Raw genomic sequence first — 21,221 nt, 5'->3', positions numbered from 1 at the left:
ACATGTTTGGGCAATTAATTAATTTATTTGTTTTATACCGCTATCGTACGCCGTAATATACCATAACAATTTCCATTTACCAGCCTAAACGGGTTTTGCGACGATTATTCTCAATTAATATGGAACGTTGGAAACGCCATTGAATCCTCTAGATGAGGCCGACTATAGGCCCTTCGAAAATGACTAATGGATCGCCTTTGAACGGTAAAACATAAGCGCGCCGAGCACATAACTAATAAAGTAAGCGACGTCATTTTGACGGCTAACTCAGTTTTCCACTATTGAGATCGATCCCGGGCAACGTTAATGAGCGGCTGAAAGCGTTCCACCATAAATTACGGTCCCAGATTATCACACGTAACCAGACGTCGGGAAAAATAATCGCGAAAATCGAGGATGCAATTTTTTTTAAGCGGCAAACAAGACGACAAAAAATTTTGTTTATGTTTATCTACGTCTAGAATATGGGTGGAAGGGGGTGATCACAAATTATGATAAAAAATTGTTTTTCCAATTAAAAAAACTCAATTTCCTTAAATTAAACAGTGGATTTGGGATTTAATCTTCAGCATTTCATATGTACGTAGCCATAGTATACAGGCGCAACAACTATTGTGTTTTATTTTAATCCTGACTAAACGTATATAACATTATTTTCCAAATAAGTTTTTTTCAAGATTAGTTACTTAAATACAAACAAATAGAACTCATTACTAATTACAAAACATTTTCTATATAACCTCCATCTCTCTAAATAAATTAAACTAAAAGTTGACTATATTATATGAATACCAAATGAATCATTGCATTATCGTGATTAACAACTGCAAAAGAAGAAGTAGAGGAACAACCTCCATCTATTGCGTCCATTGCATTAAGTCTTCCTACCTCTTACCGAATTCTCATCTTGAGCCTTGAAGACTATCACACGTATTTGAATCCACTTAGTTTTTTATGTAATCCCATAAAAAAGTGTAGGGGTGTCAAACCAGGACTCCTCGTTGGCCATTCTATGGTCCTGTACCGAGCAATGACGCGCTACCTTTTTAAAAAGTAATCCCTTCTTTAGTGTCGTCTGACAGATTATCTTCTATTAATTGATACATACCTTCTATCAATTGATACATAGTTTTCCAACAAAATTAAGCAATCTTTACAAAATCATAAAATACTGGGCCTATTGCTCTATCACGTACAACAATGTAATATATTATTAATTTTTTTTTAACGATTGTCATTTGAAATACACCAGTAATGAGTGTTTCTGTTGAACATACCGGCCGTATTTAAAATTGCCACTTTCAAAATAGTGGTCTATATAAGGGAACACTAAAAAGTCTTGTTTGAAAGACAGGGATAATTATTAAACCGTCCAAAATTCCAGTGGTTGGCAGTTATTAGATTTTAACGTCCTATGAACAATATTTTTGCTAATTAGGCTGGTTTATGAGTTTAAAATAACGTTAATCGAACATACTATTAATAAAAATTATTAGATACCGTCTAGATTATTATGAACAATTAAAGATAGTAAAAAGGTTTATAGCTAAAATGTTCTTATTGTATTAAATGGACTTAAACTTAATCACACTATTTTATTTTAGAAAGAAAGGTTCGATACAGCGAAAAAAATGTATGGCAAAACTTTTAATGACAAAAGAAATCCCAGGGACAAGGTAAAGGAGCATCTTATCAATAAAACAAACCGATTTATAAAACCGTAACGATATTTAATCGATTCATCGAATGTTTCACACTACAATGTCAATGTTCCCGACTATACTTTCCCACAATACCCACGATATCGAGGTCTCGATCGCTGCATCAAGTGGCGATCCACTCGCAAAAGCTGCGAAACGCTACGCCACTGACTTTTCACGTGGCGAAAGTTTCTGTCTTGGAGTCGCGGCCACGCCTCTTGCCGATCAGGATCTCGATCGACCAACTGGTAAACACGCAGAGCAATATGACGTCGAGAAGGTGCACGCATACGTCATAGTCGAAAGCGTCTTTTAGCATGCCTGAAACATAACAACCGGTATTTTGGACAGTCCATTTCGGCAGATTTTCAAACGTACATGAAGGGGGTTTTGACGAACATAACCTACAAGAGGCGAGTGAATTTTGAGGTTATGTTATTATGTTATTAACCATGTTAATGACCATACCGGATCTCCTCCTGTGGTAAACGGATACTATACCGGGCGATTCAAAAAGGAAATGACGATCACAAGTTCTTATTTTTAGTTCTTTAAAGAAGTCTACCTAACGAGCATGAAGCCAGGTAGGTTGCGGTGCAAATTACTAAATAGTTTCAGAAGCACCGCAAGTAAAGGTGGTAGCCCGAAATTTAAAATAAACAAGAGAATTGAAAAAGAGTTGAATTACTAATTGTAGTTAATGATCCAATAAAGTTTTTACTTTTGTAATAGACTATGAAAAAAAATCAATATCGAGAGGAACATTGCACTTGGAGTGCATATTTGTTCTTTTTGTGGACAGAAAGAACGTGTTACTATGGCTAGAGTTAATACGGGGAACCGGAAATTATTTTATACCAGCGAAAGAAAGATATATTATGTTGCTTGGGATAAAGAGATTCCTGGTTTTGTCAATTACCTATGTAATCACATTATTTATAAAATTTCCCTTAGTCAATTATTGCGTAGTAAGAAAAGAAAGATATATTATGTTGTTTGCTATTAAGAGACTGCGGCTCATAAATTTTATATAAAGATATTTTTTTTTTTTGGTATTGGGAGATAACCGCCCTAATCAATTACATATGCAATCGCATTATGGGTATTCAATATTAACAATTTTAAGGTATTTATAAAATTTTTCTACTCAATTATTTTATAGTGAAACAACAAAAATATATTATATTTTTTATCACAAACAGATTGCTGTTGTTATAAATTATATATAAAGATATATCATGTTTTTTTGGTATACATTGTTGCTTTTATCAATTACATGCAAAGATGTATTGTGTTTTTTGATATAAAAAGATTGGTGCTTTTATAAAATTTATATAAAGATTTTTTTTTGGTATTGGGAGATTACTTCCTTAATAAATTACTTATGCAAACACCTTATTGATTTTAATATTAACATTTTCAAAGTATTTATAAAATTTTTCTACTCAATTATTTTATAGTAAAACAACAAAAATATATTATATTTTTTATCACAAACAGATTGCTGTTGTTATAAATTATATATAAAGATATATCATGTTTTTTTGGTATACATTGTTGCTTTTATAAATTACATGCAAAGATGTATTGTGTTTTTTGATATAAAGAGATTGGTGCTTTTATAAAATTTATATAAAGATTTTTTTTGGTATTGGGAGATTACTGCCTTAATAAATTAATTATGCAAGCACCTTATTGATTTTAATATTAACGTTTTCAAAGTATTTATAAAATTTTTCTACTCAATTATTTTATAGTAAAACAACAAAAATGTATTATATTTTTAATCACAAGCAGATTGCTGTTATTATAAATTATATATAAAGACGCATCACGTTATTTGGTATAACGACATTGTTGCTTTTATAAATTACATACAAAGATATATTATGCTTTTTGGTATAACGAGATCGCTGCTTTTATAAATTTTATCTAAAGATATGTCTTTTTTGGAAATGTAAGGTTACTGCCTTAATAAATTACGTATGCAATCACATTATTGGTATTTAATATTAACATTTTCAAAGTATTTATAAATTTTTTCTACCCCATTAGTTTATAATAATAAAACAAATATATGTTATGTTTATTGGTACATACGGATTGCTACTTTTATAAATTACGGCTTTTTGTTTCTTTGTTTTTGTGTGGGTTGTTGTGTAAACTAAATGTTTTTTCGAACCTTTGGTTGGTCTTGATTTGTGGTAGTCCCTATGGGCAATACCATTTGTCGCTGAAACCGCCATACCTAACTTCCAACTTTTATAACATGGAATAAACCATTTTGATACTTTTGATTGGTATGGTGTGCAGTTCTTACCTAGAGGCTCTCCGACGGTCATAACGAAGAATCCCTTGACGACCATGTTCAAACCGACAGCCGATGGTAGCTCGCTCTTGGGGATGTACTCGGAGATCACCAAGTTCTGATTGATCACCGTGACTGCCCTTACGTAACCCACCACGACGGAGAAAAGCAAGACCATTTTGTATTCCGTCACGTATACGAGACCTACAAATACCCAACACTGAGTTCCGGTAGATTTTCCATGAGTTTATCCGTACATGATCTTGCGACGGCCAGCAACGCGGCTCCCAGCATAAACTGCGACCTGTTCCCAAGGCCAAACCTTCTGCAAATCTCGGAGGTGGTGAGCCTTCCCGCGATATCAGCGGCAGATAAAGCCGTCATACACGTGGTGGTCTCCCACATGGTAAACCGGACCTCGTCCTGCAGGAACATCGGGAAAATGGTGCTGAAGCTAACGGAGCTGACGTATGCTAAGCCCAGACCGAGGGACATGTGCACGAATTTGAAGTCTTTGAGTAGGTGGAGGTCCCACGTCTTGGCGACCATTCTGAGGCACGTGGGCCTTCTGGACGATTCTGCCAGACTTTCTAAGGGCATCGGAACACAACAAAAAATCTTAAAATCGATTAGAAGCTTCCCGTTTGTCGGGGGCATAAAAATTGAAATTAAGGTTTCGTACAACAGAAGCAGCTTTGAAGAACCTCTTTCCTCTCATACGATATCACATTAAATGCACCCATTGATTTAATAACTGTCATAACATTGGATCTATATGCTGGAAGTTTTCTTCTAGCACATTAGAAGATACAACTTAAAGCCGTTTTTAAAATTTTCAAGATCAAACCTCTCAATTTTGGGACACAAATCTTAAAATCTATTAGAAGCTTCTCTTTTGTCAGGGGCATAAAAATTAAGGTTTCGTGAAACTGAAGCAGTTTTGAAAAACCTCATTCCTCTTATATTATATGACATTAAATCCATTTGACAAGTTCCATAACAGCCTAAAATTGAACCTATGTGCTGGAAAAATTCTAAAATTCTTCTACCACCCTTTGAACACAATCAAAAAACTTAAAATCACTGACACGCATCTCGTTTTTTCGGAGACATAAAAACTGAGGAGAAAGTTAAGTGTAACAGCTTTAAAAATTGATCTACATGCTGGAAGTATTCTTCTAGAACGGTAGAAGATACAATTTAAAGCCTTTCTTGGCATAAAAACTAAGCGAAAGGTTCAGTACCAGAAAGCATCTCAATGTTGAAAAACAATAAAAAAAACTTAAAATCGAAACTTTTCTTAGATAATCTAAAGTTCCCAATCTCAATTATGAAGATGTGAAGTAGATTGTTTAATTTGCAAGTCTTGTCCGTGTTTTTTTTTAATATGCCTCAATAATTTGTAGGAATGTTTCTTGCTAAAGATCAATAACGTCAGTATCCTCGATAAAAGATGAAGCTTAACAGTGAATTATTGAATGAATGGAGATAACATAGTGATTCTGTGGACGGAAGAAGAAGATGAAGAAGGAAAATGTATTAGCTTTATCAAAACCAGATTGTTCCTTTTTAGCTAAACTGAATAGGCAGCTAGAAGAAGATGAAACCCATGTTATTAATAACCGAGATATACTCCACAAAGTTACTGGTTATATTTATTTATTCTATAGCTTCTTAACACCACTTACAGAAAAAACTGACAGATTCGTACTTAATTCCTTTCATTTCATTGAACAATTTGTTTTGGTTTGGCAAAAAAAATTTCAAGGTCAGACCTTGATATATCAAATCTCCGCAGGCGGGCGCTCAAAAGGGGTATTACCACTACTAACATTGTTTCGGATAAATTAAAATACGAGAATCAGGAATGAAACTTTCTTATTTTCAAAACTGTATTTATGAAACAAAAACTTTTAGAATTACTCGTTAAATTGGTTACAGTGTAGTTGTAGTTGCTTTTTGCAGAAGTTTTAGCCTCGCTTGTGAAAGATTTTCAACATTCTGTGAATCCTTGCCTACAATTCTTTCGATTTTGGGAATAGTATTATTAACTGTGCTCTCTAAAATTTTGTGACATCTTTATCGATGTCACTCAGCACCAGAATCAGAAGTGGGATTTCATTCCAGACTGGTGGTTTTAAAAACAGGACTGAAATTGAAGAATATTTGCTACGAAATATTGCTTTTTTAACCATCTGCCAACAATATCGTAGCCCAGGACAATTTTAAAACTAATATACTTCATTTCACGATGTTCCAGTAACGATATTAAGTAAACGGCATCTAATAAAGAGACCCGTAACCGTCTTCCTCGTCTTACAAAAATGCAAAGCCAAATGCCTTTACTCGAGGCAGGGTAATAACTCCTCATCAAAGATATCCCGGACGTTATGGAAATTTATTTCCCGCAGTAATCTTGTCTTTATTTTTATGGACGAAACCTTCGTTGCCGGTAAAGAATTAATACACTTATTTTCACGCAAGAACGACAAGGAACTAGAATCGAACGGTTTTAAATGTCGTAAATGTCGCGTCCTCTTTCGACCACTTCAGTAATCCATTTGTTTTCCATTTTAAATGAGAGAGTAGATAGCGGTGAACGAAAATACCATGTAAATATAAAAACACGATATTTTAGGTACGGGTTCTAAGATAGTTTTATACAGGGTAGACAATATATATTTTATATATGTTATAAATGTATTTTAATTTTCAATAAATGTAATTCATTTCGAAACCATAAACTTCTGACATGATTTGATTGATAGGTACCGTTAAATCGCAAGAAGAATTTTGTAAAATCCCAATTGCTGTCTTTACAATGGGAGCGAAATTTCCAGAAACGCGTAGAAATGGGATAAAATGAAGCTTTGTACAAAGAAACAAAAAGTCCAATTTCAAGGAAAACCGCTGAAATTTTACTAATTTTTTAAAAAATTTAAATGATTTAAACGTCTCCATCGTATCCCATGATATACAGCGTGGTATAACCAGAACTGCATTTCCTTTTACGTTTTTCGCAGGCAGACAATTTAAATAAAAAAGTATTTTTTCGTAATTTAACTGTATTGCTAAAACATTAACATCAAAAAACAAATTGCCGTGGTTTTTAAACTTTTTTTAAATTTCTTGATTGATTGAACCGCTTAATGGCAAAATTTTACTTAATTAAAAAAAATTAAATGATATAAGCGTTTCCATCATATTCCCCAATATACAGGGTGATGAGACCAAAACTGCATTTCTTTCAACGTTTTTATTCGGCAGACAAATTAAATAAAAAAGTATTTTTTCGTTATTTTAACTGCATTGCTAAAACATTGACATGAAAAAACAAATTGCAGTGGTTTTTAATCATTTCGGATTTTTAATTTCGTTTCCTTTGTCTATAAATTGAGATTTTCTTGGGTGTTAATTTAAATTTTTCAATTTTCAATAAATTTCTTTTGAACCTATAAACTTCTTTTATCATATGATTGATAGGTGCTCTTAAATCGCAAAAAAATACGGGAAATCGCATCTGTTTTCGTTGCAATGGGAGCCATTTTGTTATTTGTTCATTGATATCAAAAAACACATAGAAATTTTTTCCGAACAAAAAACAAATTGTAGTGATTTTTAATATCTTTCCGGATTTTGAGTTTCATTTCTCAATTTTCAAAAAAATGTAGTTCTTTTCGAACCTATAAACTTCTGATATGATATGATTGAAAAGTGCTCTTAAATGGTAAAAAAAAGGTGAAATCCCATCTGTTTTCTTTACAATTGGAGCTAATATTTTTATTTACTAATTTAAATTTAAAAAAAAATCAAAAACGCATAGAAATGGGATAATATCAAACTTTGCAAAAAAGTTCATTTTCAGGCAAAACCGCTTAAAGGCAAAATTTTACTTATTTAAAAAAAAATTATGCAATCGTCTCCATTATATTCCATAATATACAGGGTGCTAAAACCAACACTCCATTCCCCTTAGGGTTTTTATTCGGCAGACAATTTAAATAAAAAAGTATTTTTTCGTATTTTAATTGCATTGCTAAAACATTAACAATAAAAAACAAATTGCAGTGATTTTTAATCTTTGCGGATTTTGATTTTTGTTTCCTTTGTCAATAATTTGAGATTTTTTTGGGTGCTAATTTTATTTTTTTTCAATTTTCAATTTTCAGTATATGTAATTCTTCGCAATCGCAAGATTTCTTTTTTCTTATCCTGTTAGGATAGGAAAACTTAAATGAAAAAAATTTTTAAAAGCTCATAGCAATAGGATAAAATGAGAGTCCGTATACAGAAATTCTTCTGCAAAAATGAGGTTTAAATTGGTATCATCGTACCAAATCATGGTTATGGGTGCTCTTAATTCGCTATAAAAATTTTGCTAAATTCTTCTCTCAACTACTAGAACTAGAATGGTACCAAATGCAACAATAACTCTAACTACCAGCAATAGAGAAGAATACGGGATGACGATTTCTATAGAAAACCCTTACCGCTCGAAGTGATAACAATGGGCATGCCCTTCCTATTGGGTTGGCCTTCCGCCATGGTCACTCGCGTTTCCTTCAGTAGCGACTCAGAAATGTGCTTGTCATCTTGGATCGACTGCAAGTTCTGATTGCTGTTGACGTCGTATTTGGAACTCTCGCCGATCTGAGTTTTTTTACAACAACACAGAGGCTGAAATCACACTGCCGTCAGAAAACAATTAATTTTCACGTTACTCGAGAAAAACCGCTACCGACCTTGAACAATAAGGCTCCGACTATTCCGCAAGCGCTGATGCAGCCCAATATGAAAGTCGTACCGCTGAATTGGTAGTACTTTAACAGGATTCCGACGAATATGGGCATGACCATTTGACCGGCGCTGGTCCCGGCCATGGATAGGCCGACTGCCGTACTTTTTCGCGTAGTGAAAAACTCGCTGATCGCCAGAAAGGTAGATGACGCCACCAATCCGAGTCCTAAGCCTAGAAGACGCAGTATTGAAAAATCACGAGGAAATATTTATTGTACCGCAATTATGGAGTTCTTACAGCCAGATGGGTCGGAACAAATTTCAATTTAAGAAAAATCACTGTCAAAATAGACTGGTCAAATTCCTTACGCCCGCCACTGGTGTATTTTAAAAAAATTAACCCAAGATTGAATTTGTTAAAAAAATGAGGTTTATGGGGGGAAAATATTTTTAAAAAAGAGAAAGTTTCTTTTTTGTATTCCCAACCTTGCAGTATTATATATTCCGTACGAAGCATCCTGTCTTCCTACTGGCCACCCTTCTGGAAAGAAATTGGTGAGCTCACCGGTAAACATCCCGTAGGTGATGACGACGTGCCAGATCTGCGTGGCGAAACTGGACGTGATCATGCCGAAACTGACGCAAAACACCCCGAATATGGTGATGGTCCTTACGCTGAGTCGCTTCATCATCGGGCCCACCAACAATCCGGAGAAATTCGTCACGCAAACACTGACCGCCATGACGAGGGTGATCCCAGTCGCTTTCCCCTGAGCCATTTCTTTCAACGTTTCCCCAAATATCAGCCCAAACACGGAGAACAGCGCCTGATTAACGGTCTAAAAGGAGCAAATAAAGAAAAGACATTGATTTCGACCAAATTTCTGAAGAAAATGAGATTTAAGCCTGAAGCATTTCGAAAATTCTTAGTGTATCACTTTCCTACTATACGGGTTGTCCAAAAAGTGTTAAAAGTATCAGGTGACACTGCTGTGGCAGTGTCACCTAGGAGTCTGGAAGATCTGACGTTCTTGGTCACTAGGGCAGAAGTCGTATGACACGATATTGTGAGCGTCACGGTATATATTTTCGCTTAGGGATTTGAACAAGAGCTTATTGGTTAGAATGCAGGATAAATCGATTAATCCGACTAACGTTGTCAAGTATTTGGGTTTGTTCTTACACAGTAATTTGTCCCGGACAGAATGGCTATGCATACTTTTGTTATTTGTTATTGCCCGTCCATTTATTTAAGCAAAAATTGGAGCTCATTTCGAATAAGAATTTTTTTTTATTCTATCGATAAATACTTTCATTGTAGTAATGCTGATCTACTTTTTGTGTTTGTACGTATCTGCTTTTAAAGTATGTATTTTAGTGTTCTAATGTATTTTTTTTACTTGTTGACATTATCCGATACTTTTGTTAAAAGTCAATAATAATAAAGAATTGAGAATTGAGATAGGTTGAGAAATAATAAAGTGTATTTCTCAATCAACATCAGCCAGTTTACCGAACGTGTCGCATACTATACTTTTTCTACGACCGCTAGTTTTAGGGTACATTTTCGCAAAACAATACGAATATATTCACTGACATGACCGTCAGAATTGACAAACATATTTTTATTTGTCAGTCAGGGCACTCTTTGGAACTGTATAAAAATTTCCTATATAAATATGATTGTAATCGGAATAAGGTATTCTATTAAAAACAAATATAATATACAGGGCGTTCCATTTAAAAAATATGATGTATTCTTATATGTCCGAAAATTGATAGTGTTTTGTTTTACACGTCACTTGGAAAAAAGTAAAAGGATTCATCAAATTCTCGGGGCTGCCTTATATCGGGATACTTACTTGTTCGAAAATCATGTAGACCTTTTTTTTGCCCATTTAATTTTACTTTTCTTGGCTTATTGCGATATTGTCTCGTAATTTGACCAATTTTCGGAGTGTTGTTCGTAAAAATATAAATAAAGATAAGAAATTCGAAAAACACAGGGCATTTTTGATTTTAAAAATTTCCCATAAATCTGAAAACATTAGTTATAAACTATAACAACCCTGTATTGGATGGTTAGGTATAAAAGGGCCATAATATACAGGGTGTTCCGTTTAAAAATGTCTAAATTTGGTTTCCCACGTATTTATAAATCGCCCATAGTTTCTTCTAGCGTTATCTATAACGTTTTCTTTGAAGCAACACTTACGTTGATCAGCGCTGCTCCGAGAACGACCATCCATCCCCAGCCGCCATCAGGGACGGAATGGATGTCGCAATTTTTCTCTTTGGCCTCGCCAGCCATCGCCCGTGGAACACCTGCAACGCGGCGTTGATAATTTCAATAAACACGGTTATCGTTTGTTTTTAACACGATTTGTCATGAGCAAACGTTGTCGAAGGTTGTTGGACATTTTTGATTCTAATTCCACACAAAGGAGAAAGTAGACAAACAAATTACTCGCGTTCGAACGTCACAGCGTCATGGAATAACCTTTAAGCGTTCGTTTTCTCCAGGTGGAACGGTATCGTTATACGGGGCTAGTCGATTGTTCGGTGGCCAATTGTGGTTACTTTGAGTTTGATAAGAAGTTGCTGGATCATTTCTTAGTTTTTTGGTTTAGTTTTTATTCAATGGAGAAGCAATTAATTGAGGTTATACAGAGCTTGAACTTGCAAAAGGAGTACATTTGTGACAAATATGCAAAAAATCTAGGGCATACAGTTTTAAGGCTTCCACCTAAGCACTGTATATTTAATCCCATTGAACATGTTTGGCACCAACTGAAATCTGCCATTCGTCGTAACAATGTTTTTCCCAATGTCCTCAAACTTATAGAAACCGAAGTTTTTAACATCACTCCACAAAGTTGGGCAAGTTCTGTTAAACATATAGAAAAAGCAGAACAATCGTATTTCGATATTGCAAATAATATAGAACAAATGATAATTAGAACAGGCGTTGATAGCGATAGTGATACTGATATATTATGTGAATAATTTTAAGTAATTTAAGTAGGTAATAAAAATAATTTGTAATTTTATATTAGATTTAAACATAAATACATACATAAATAAATAAATATTGTTTAGTATCTTTCCTAACGAAACCCCAAATAATTGAATTCTAAGCAAAGTACGGCCATATTCCATTCTTACAGCTTTCCCGGGTCTTTAATTGATTCGTATCAGCTAGTCACTTTCTTATATCTATGAACAGACTTTACCTAATTTCTCCTCTCTATTTTGGCAGACATTTACGGTACGCCACTGATTTCTCTAATAAAAATTATTCTTGCAATCTCCAATCGTTTTTAAAGAAATTTAATTTCCTTCCTTAATATCTGTCTAGAACAAAATATCTAGTTATTAGTTCGCGTCCTTTAGAACAAAAAATATTAGAAGTTGTTTTTACTTTTACATTTTTAATGAACTGTGTTCCGCTTTTTTTCAAAGATGTTGTTATTAATTTAATAACAAGCAATTTCTTTAAATATTATTAATGGTACGTAGTGTTTTTTTAAACTAAGAATTGTTTATTATTTATCTTGTTGTTAGCGTGTTATGAACTGTAAAAGTAAAAGAAAAAATCTTCTAATAAATTTTTTCCCGAAGTACACTAGTTGATATATAACTAAAGACTAAATATTTTGCTTTAGATATATGCAATGGTGACCTAATTAACCAAAATGTTTCCTTGAAAAAGGAATGACATTTGAATTCGCTTAAAAATTAAAACTAAGAGAGGATGATTTTATTTTATTTCTTTAGAAATAATTGGAGATTGTAAGAATAATTTTTATTTTAAGACAAAATCAGTGGCATACCGTCAATGTCTGCCAAAATGGAGAGGTGAAATTAGATACGCCCCCGCCACTGGTGTATTTTCAAAAAAATGTGGTACACTAAATAATGCCTGACTGATGCCAGATTAGAATATCTAAAATAATATTACAGATATTAAAAAAAAAACATATTTTTTTTGAAAAATTTACCACCCTGTATCTTCATCGAATAAATTTGTTTATATGAACGACACAAAAACCCAGCAAATTCTTATCAGACCTAAAATAACAACAAATTTATCAAAAAATTGATTTAAACAAAATTGATTTCAATCTCCTTTTTTAATTATGTAAATTCCTATCCACCGATGTTTCTAAAATAGATGTAAAAAATGAATACTTTAATAAAGATTGTTTTACCTTTAAATAATTTATAGACAATATCAAAATTCTAGAAAATTATGTACTAACCGAAACTAACCAAAACAAATATAATAAAATAAAAATAAATTACAACTACGGCGTTAACAAAATAATCTCGGATTTATTAAAATCTCAGTCACAGTAAATTTTATTTATTATTATTATTCCACATATTTTATATACACATTTCAACATCTACTTAGGAACATTTTATATAAATATTTAAGAACTACATTTAATGTTTCAAACAATAGGTCATATATTCTTTTGAATTTTTTTAGTATGCGAATACACATCTCGTACATTGGCTTGTATTTTCACCATTTCTTCGAGAGGGGCATCCTCCCCATGATGCATAAACAATTTTTCTAGCAACCTAACTGAATATAGGGCTTGTTGAATGGTTGGTGGTGGACCCAGATCAACTTCTTCATCTTCTTCTTCCTCTTGGTGCTCTTCCTCATCCTTTCTTGCTTGTTGTAATATGGCTTCCTCTGCCAAGTCTGCTGTTGTAGGCAAATCCTGATAATATTTTCCTCCCCTTTAATTTTGCATCCCATTTCCGTATATCCACTTCAAAAATTTGCGATGTCATCCATGTAACATCGTTGATTTTCCAATCTCGATTAGCTTTCTTTTTTCTCTCCCACTCATATCGGCAGCTACTACCACTGTTATACGTTCTTTAGAAAGTTTTCCACCCACACACTTTTCGCTTCGAAATTTAAGAGCTTTATCTGGCGTCATGTTTGAACAGGTGGACGGAGTGGCAATGGGAAGCCCGCTAAGCCCGGTTATAGCCAACTTATTTATGGAACACTTTAAGGAAAAAGCGATCGAGACCTCAGAGTACAAGCCAGCAACGTGGTTCCGGTACGTGGATGACACCTTCGTGATTTGGAAACATGGTATGGACCAGCTCAACAACTTTCTGCAGCATCTTAACAGTCAGCATCCCAGCATCCAGTTTACTATGGAGACTGAAAATGACCAACAACTTGCATTCTTGGACGTACTAGTGAGGAAGCGAGGTAAGAAGCTGGGCCACACAGTTTACAGAAAACCAACCCATACGGACCTGCATGCTCTATCCAACCATCACCCAAGTCAAAAGTATGGGGTTATCAGAACCCTTGAACACCTAAAAACTGCGTTCGAGGCAGATGGCTACAGCAAGAGGGAGATCGAGAGATCAATGAACTCAAGATCATCAAGATCACGGGATACCGAACAACGACCCTCCACCTCCCAGGCATATCTGCCGTATATTCCGAGTGTCACCGATAGGATTGGCAGAGTATTGAAAAGACACGACATCAAAACAATCTTTAAGCCCACAAAGAAGATCCAGCAGACCATCAGGTCAGCGAAGGACAAGAGGGGCTCACTTGCAGCTGCAGGAGTCTACCGCATTCCGTGTTCATGCGGAGAGGTCTACATCGGGACTACCAAGAGATCAATGGGAAAGAGACTTAAGGAGCATAAAGCAAGCTGCAGGCTAGGACATACAGAGAAGTCTTCAGTAGCTGAACGCGCACTGGGCAGCGGGGAACACAGGATACACTTTGAGAGCTGTAAGTTACTAGCATCGGTCAACGGCTATCACAACAGACTAGTCAGGGAAGCCATTGAGATACAAAAACACCCACACAATTTCAACCGAAAGGAGGAGACCCTTAGACTCAACCAAATCTGGAACCCGATCCTTAGGAACGCCCGAGCAGTACCGATCGATATCCCGAGACCAACCGAAGCGGAACAAGCCCCGCCCACCACCAATCGGCATAAATACAACCTGCGCAGGAGAAATCGTCAGTCTACGTCCAACATCGGAGATGGAAGGACCTCTGAAGAAGCTCGCCACTCGTGCTAGCGAAACGTTAGGAAGTAATTCCAATCGACGACGGCCTTTAAACCCGAATCAAGATAATAGCTTATCAACGGGCCGCGAAAGCCTTAACCAATTTATCAATAAAAATGTCGTCAGCAGGGGTACTTTTCGGCTAGTTCTTTCCACGTCTTCTCCAGTCGATCGTTAGTGACATTTCTGTCGACTTTATCATCTAGAGATAAAATGTTTTCCTTACTCACCTTGCTCGCCGTATTCACTAAGTCAAATTAGAAGTGAAGAAAAGCACTTAGGACGACCAGGTTCTCGGTAATTAGATTATTAGGGTAAGGAACTCTATTAATTACAAGTCGGCCAACATTCCTTACTTTGTTACCTGTTTTTCCAAAAAAAATTAAAATTACGCATTATTTTTTAAAACAAGCTTCACATCGAGAGGAAGAGATCGTTATGATTTTTTTTAATCGCGTAATACCTAATAAAGAAAAGCAGTTTTGTTACACAACACACGTAATCACTGGTAGGCAACATGGTGCGCGTGTAGAGGCATCCGTTTCTTACAAAAAAAGTAGCAACACGGCGGAAAGATCCCGCCAAAGCTTTAAATTTATATTCACTCTGATCTATTTTTAGTTGCGGCGTTCAAATGTACCGCGTGACTCTGTCGCGTCAAGCACTTGAAATCTAATGCGTCGAATCGCAAGTCAATAAACTACAATCGATATTGATTAGAACCGCCGATACGTGATTTTCCGCTCATTGGCGAATAAATTATAGAAAGTGAAGGCCATCGAAGTTGATCTTCCGAAAAAATACTTTTTTTTTATACGGGGCATCTGGTACACCGTGTGCCAAATAAATCGACCCACTTTCTGGGACTCTCCTGAAGATTGAAGATTAATACAGGGTGCCCAAAAGTGCCCCTCCGACATCAACTTTGTTATTTTAAATGGAACGCCCTGTGTATGGCGACATTTTTGAAATCCTTGGTTAAAATAAAGGTCACTTTCTATTCGGCAGAAATTGAGGTTATGGGTCTTTTTTTAATATTTTGATTGCCCCATATAAAATTGTGTTGTGACGCTACTGACAAAGGTATTGCAACGAAAATTTAACCACAGACTAAGGAGATGATGCATTACTCAATTAGTTTGACATATGCGCCTCAGCTTATACAGGATGTCCCAAATAGGTGGTGCCATTTTGGTTAGTTAGTTGTTGAATCTAGGTCACTCGATGGCAATATTTTTTAAATAGCAAAGACATGATCTTACTTCATTTTAAGACGTAATACTCCACACATACGAATAAAATCTACCGCTAACAATACAGATTTAATTAAACTTTAGAAATCATATCTAAAAAAAACATTTCGTGTTTAATTATCTGGCTTGATCGAAATAAGTAATTAAAAAAATAATATAAAAGTTTATAAGCTACGTGTTCGTTAATTCGGTCCATAGAGTTTAGTTAAAAATGTCCCTCTTAAAATGCTCTTTTCATCCGGCATTGTTATATAAAGAAATCTCAAAATGTTTATAAATGTAGTTGGCTATGACATCACAACCTTTTTTTTTTGCTCATTAAGGTATAAACAACCTTTGACATTTCCGTTTGTTTTTTGTTGGCACATATTTTATTTGTATTTTAAATAAGTTAATTAATTAACGAATTATTGAACGATCAATAAAAAATTAATGCATACAAGGGATAGTAATTATTATCGTTCGATGTGTAAAATTCTAACAAATCAATCTTTCCGTCTGTGGTAAACATAACACGCCAGCAGCATTCTAGCACCTTACACGAACTGAACTTATATGGCAACAAAATATTTCAAGAAGTAAAAATATTAGGCATACACAACTTCATATAAAATTGCCTTAATTTTTTTATATGCTTAATATGACAAGATTGGAAAAATGGATAGTTTCCATTAAAAAAAAAGTTTTTTTGGCAATTTTTTAATATTCATTTTTAATCTTATTTTTCGCGTTCTCTGTATATAAACTAACCAGAACTTACTCAAGTGAAACGTCACTTTTCGCATAAAAAATTAAAAATGTCATAAAAGGTTAGGCTTAGGTATAGAACATTATACACAAAACATGTCTAGAATTTTGTATAGAATTCAAAAATGAAGTAAAATACCAGGCGTTCCATTTAAAATAAGAAAGTTGATAGCCAATTGCTTGAGTAAGAAATGTCTGCCAAAATGCCTCTTGATACATAGCCCACTTGGGTAAACTTTCATTAAAATATCTAAAGTAGCATTGTGGAAATTAAAAAAATATATTTTATTTCCGAAAGCTTTGCCAACTCTCAAAAGTTTCTACTTTACGAATTTCTTATTAAACTGTTTTTCCAAAAATTTAGGACTTTTTCGAACAATCACTTTCCAGGCAAGCGAGCAAGTCATGATTTTCGAAGATATGGTCTGTTCATAGATATAAAAAAGTGACCAATTGCTTTTGAATGGGATTATCCAAAGGTGGTCATTAAGATACAACGCAACAAGATTATTATCTAAAGTTTCGGAATTCAAATTCTGGTAAAATTGTGGTTCGTAATGGAAAATAATTTTATACCTACCTGTGTTTAATATTCTTTGGTTTTGTATACTACTTAGTTTAACTTTATTAGTAATCAGTCTTATTTCATACAGCGTGTGTTGAATCGTGTGCGAATTATGCAAAATATGTACGAGTCAAGTGTATCTCAGGAGATGCTCCCGCCCAAATGTATAAAACACTATTCTATTGAGACTAAGGAAGTTATAAACAATGTTTATTTGACTCTCGTTGAACGTGGTGCCAGAAAGAAAGCATATTCAGAAGAAACGGCCACATTGACGAAAATTCCAACATCATTTCAGCGAGGAAAAAACGAAGCGATGCTGACATTTTCTCGAGTGTAGATAATTATTATTAGTATTGATTAGGAGGCTTGAAAAGGATGAAACGGGTGTTAAATGTGGCAGAACTACCATATGGAAGTGTATTCAACACATGGGTTTTAGATTTTAAAAAATTGACAAAAGGCAAGTTTTAATGGAATCTTTTAGAATTCGGAGATGGCTACTGGAATATCTAGAAAAAATTAGAATTTACAGAGAACAACAAAGGCCAATTATTTACTTGAACGAAACCTGGTTCGACACTTACGATACACCGGAAAAGGGTTGGGTTGACTCAACTGATAAGTGTAAAACAAACGCGCCATCAAAAAGAGGTAAAAGAATAACTATTTTGCATGCAGGCTCTAAAGATGGTTGGATTCCAAATGGACTTTCTCTGTCTGCGAAAAATATTAAAGATTCTTCTCTGGATTACCATGAAGACACCACCGCTGATTTATTTGAAAGTTGGTTTAAAAACAAACTATTTTCAAACATTCCTCCTAATAGCGTCATTGTATTGGAGAATGCAAGTTATCACAGTAGACAGTTCCCCTTCCTCATGTGATACACAAGCAATAATCCAAAACTACATTTATAATAACGACATTTATTTTCACGAAGATTATACCAAAAAGCAATTAATTGAGGTTCTTCAAAGCTTGAATCTACAAAAGGAATACGTCTGTGATCATGCAAAAAATCTAGGGCATACAGGTTTAAGGCTTCCACCTTACCACTGTATATTTAATCCCGTTGAACATGTTTGGCACCAACTGAATTCTGCCATTCGTCGTAACAATGTTTTTCCAATGTTCTCAAACTTATAGAAATCGAAGTTTTTAACATCCCTCCACAAAGTTGGGCAAATTCTGTTAAACATATAGAAAAAGCAGAACATAATATAGAACAAATAATAATGAGAACAGGCGATGATAGCGATAGTGATACTGATATATTATGTGAATAATTTTAAGTAATTTAAGTGGGTCATAAAAATAATTTGTAATTTTATTTTAGATTTAAACATAAATACCTACATAAATAAATAAATATTGTTTAGTATCTTTCCTAACAAAACCCCAAATAATTAAATTCTAAGCAAAGTACGGCCATATTCCATTCTTACAGCTTGCCCGGGTCTTTCCTTAGTCACTTTCTTATATCTATGAACAGACTTTACCTTTAATGCTTCACAGGAACCGCCGCACTTTCTTGGTCAGACCGCATTCGGCAGCTTAGACGAGCCCCCGAGTCTTGGCACAACATCGAAAAATTAACGAATTGCATCGGAAAACCGCTGAGTGTCATTTATTAATTGCTCGCACCTACTTCGGTCACATGACCGTACCATCACCTGACCACTCGAAATATGACGTCAGCGCCCTTGCAATTCGTTTGTATCGCGAGTTCGTCCAAACCCTACCGAATTTTGAGTCACGAAAATCGTTTGTTTCAGTTCTTCGTCACCATAAGTAAACCTTACGTAAAACCGCAAATTTACACTCCGATGATTTACAATTATATAAGTCCGCGAGCTACAATAAAGGGCTTACCTTGAAACAATGGGTAACAGATTCGTCAAATCAGAATAGCCAGATAAATGACTGATAAAGCGGAACGCAAAGATAACGCAATTGCATCGGGTTCTTGTCGATAATCTTATCTGCGAAGACGGTCCTGGATAGATTTTCGGGTATGTCATTCGGTGGACCTTACGTTCATCTTTACGCAAAGCCGCCGCGATCTCACATCGTATTCACCTCAAAACACTGACTGATAACGCGTCGAAACAACGAGTCTAAGCCTTCAAATTGTTTGACATCGCGGTATTATACCGATAGATGTACGAGGCGTAAATATATGCCTTAACTTGACTTGTTTGACAAAAATTATTGAAAAACCATTTTGCGAATCCGTGAAAATTTGACATTTGACAATGGTTTCTTTTAATGCGACTAGAAAAAAGAACTCCAGAAGCGTATTTAATAATTTTTGTAAGATTTGTGTCAATGTTTGGCAGCCGATGGCTAAAATATGGGAAAAAATTCACTTGACTTGAAAATATATAGTGTCGGTCAAAAAGTAGATGTGGATTCAAAGTTCTTTTTTTTTTAATGGATGAACGTAGATGCTGAGTACGATTTCCTCTCATCCGTAGGGGAATATGTGTACCCGAATACCCCTACAATTTAGGTATTTACCACTAGGCACCATCATTTAGGAATATCGGATCATAAAGAAATTCTATTTAACTTTTTGACCCGCCCTGTGCTAAAAATGCGCAAGAGAAATACCTGATTCCCACCTTAGGCTTTTTGTTAGGGACCCTGATCGCTAAAGTGAGTCCGGCACATCCGCCAAAACCGCGAACAACACAACAAAGGCAAAAAATGGATCTGTTTGAACGATTAAATTGCTGGGGCGCAAGTCCAAGAAATACAAAACTTTATCGACTAAAAAAATGGTATTCGATTTTAAAAAAGGAACTTGGTATCGACATCTACTTTTTAACACACCCCGTATATTTGATATTTCCCGCTAAAAATGCGCAATAAGAAAATACCTGATCTTTAAATAAATATGCTTATTTTCATATTAGTACGTACCTGAAAGCCTTTTATCCAGGACACTGATCACAAGGTACAATTCCGATGATAGATTAAAGATCTTAGACGCAAGGGTTTAACGGGTTGCTGGTCGGCAATCCCCAAAAAGTTGCAAATTAAGTTTTCAAGTCGAATCGATAATAATTAATATTTCGTCGACGTAGGTCTGGCGCATCCGCCAAAACTGCGAACAAAGACAAAAGGTGGACGCACCTGAACGATTAAATTATTTAAGGACAAGTTCGAAAAATACAGAATTTCGTTGACAGGTACAAGACCTTTTTTAAGCGTCTCAAAAAAATAGATACAGTATATTCGAAGATCGATTTTAAAAAAATACGTTGCATTAAAAAAAGAAACTTCGCATCGACCTTTTGACTAATCCCGTATATGTTATATTTAATGCAAGAAAAATACCTGAATATTAAATTAATCTGCAAATTTTGACGTGAACAAGTACCTTAAGCCATTTTGTCCAGGGCACTCATCAAGAAGTTTAATTCCCATGATAAAGAAAGGACGCAAGCGGATGGCATTCCACTTAAGTTTGGTGTATAACTTTAAAAATCGATAAAGTAGGTCTGGCGCATCCGCCAAAAGCGTAAGTGGCCGCAAGAAAAACAAAAAAAATGGGCGCGCCTGAACTATTAAATTACTAAAACACAAGTTCGAGAAATTTTGGGCAGGTACGAGACTTGTTTTTTAAGCGAAAATATATTCGAAAATCGACTTTACCAGATGGCGTTCCATTTTAAAAAAAGAACTTGGTATCTACTTATCGACTCACCCCGTATATGTCATATTCAATACAAAAAACGTAATTTTTAAAAGAATTTTCATAGGATGGACCACATCTTCGAAACTATAGCGGATGGAGCCAAAAGTTAAATACAAAAGTTAATTGTATT

The 21,221-nt window shown here is 34.8% G+C and overlaps 1 protein-coding gene across 4 annotated transcripts; it reads right to left on the bottom strand.

Annotated features, from left to right (window-relative positions):
• Positions 1-1,709: 1,709 nt before the first annotated feature.
• LOC132704894 (monocarboxylate transporter 12-like) lies at positions 1,710-19,521 on the bottom strand. 4 transcript variants are annotated; one of them, XM_060675206.1, is made up of 8 exons: positions 19,261-19,521; positions 10,961-11,070; positions 9,311-9,584; positions 8,751-8,977; positions 8,499-8,685; positions 4,266-4,598; positions 4,021-4,212; positions 1,710-2,021 (listed from the first exon to the last, which is right to left on the bottom strand). In XM_060675206.1, the coding sequence occupies exons 2-8, from the start codon at positions 11,054-11,056 to the stop codon at positions 1,876-1,878; spliced, it is 1,455 nt and encodes a 484-aa protein (XP_060531189.1). In that variant the 5' UTR covers positions 11,057-11,070; positions 19,261-19,521; the 3' UTR covers positions 1,710-1,875. The 4 variants fall into 4 exon arrangements, with proteins under 4 accessions (XP_060531189.1, XP_060531190.1, XP_060531191.1 ...); XM_060675207.1 differs by lacking the exon at positions 19,261-19,521 and adding an exon at positions 18,888-19,221; XM_060675208.1 differs by lacking the exon at positions 19,261-19,521 and adding an exon at positions 15,284-15,419.
• Positions 19,522-21,221: the final 1,700 nt, after the last annotated feature.

The sequence above is a fragment of the Cylas formicarius genome, unplaced genomic scaffold (assembly GCF_029955315.1).
Source record: "Cylas formicarius isolate icCylForm1 unplaced genomic scaffold, icCylForm1.1 PGA_scaffold_7__23_contigs__length_41026272, whole genome shotgun sequence".
Lineage (NCBI taxonomy): Eukaryota > Metazoa > Arthropoda > Insecta > Coleoptera > Brentidae > Cylas > Cylas formicarius.
Note: the sequence above shows the minus strand (reverse complement) of the source record. Positions and strands in the feature narration are given on the sequence as shown.

What these genes read in the sequence shown, in the direction of transcription:
- LOC132704894 (XM_060675206.1), bottom strand. Translation starts at nt 11,056, where the DNA reads ATGGCTGGCGAGGCCAAAGAGAAAAATTGCGACATCCATTCCGTCCCT. An exon ending in TCGGAGCCTTATTGTTCAAG is followed by an intron (nt 8,686 to 8,750) that starts GTCGGTAGCGGT and finishes GTGTGATTTCAG; the next exon opens with CCTCTGTGTTGTTGTAAAAA. An exon ending in CATTGTTATCACTTCGAGCG is followed by an intron (nt 4,599 to 8,498) that starts GTAAGGGTTTTC and finishes CGATGCCCTTAG; the next exon opens with AAAGTCTGGCAGAATCGTCC.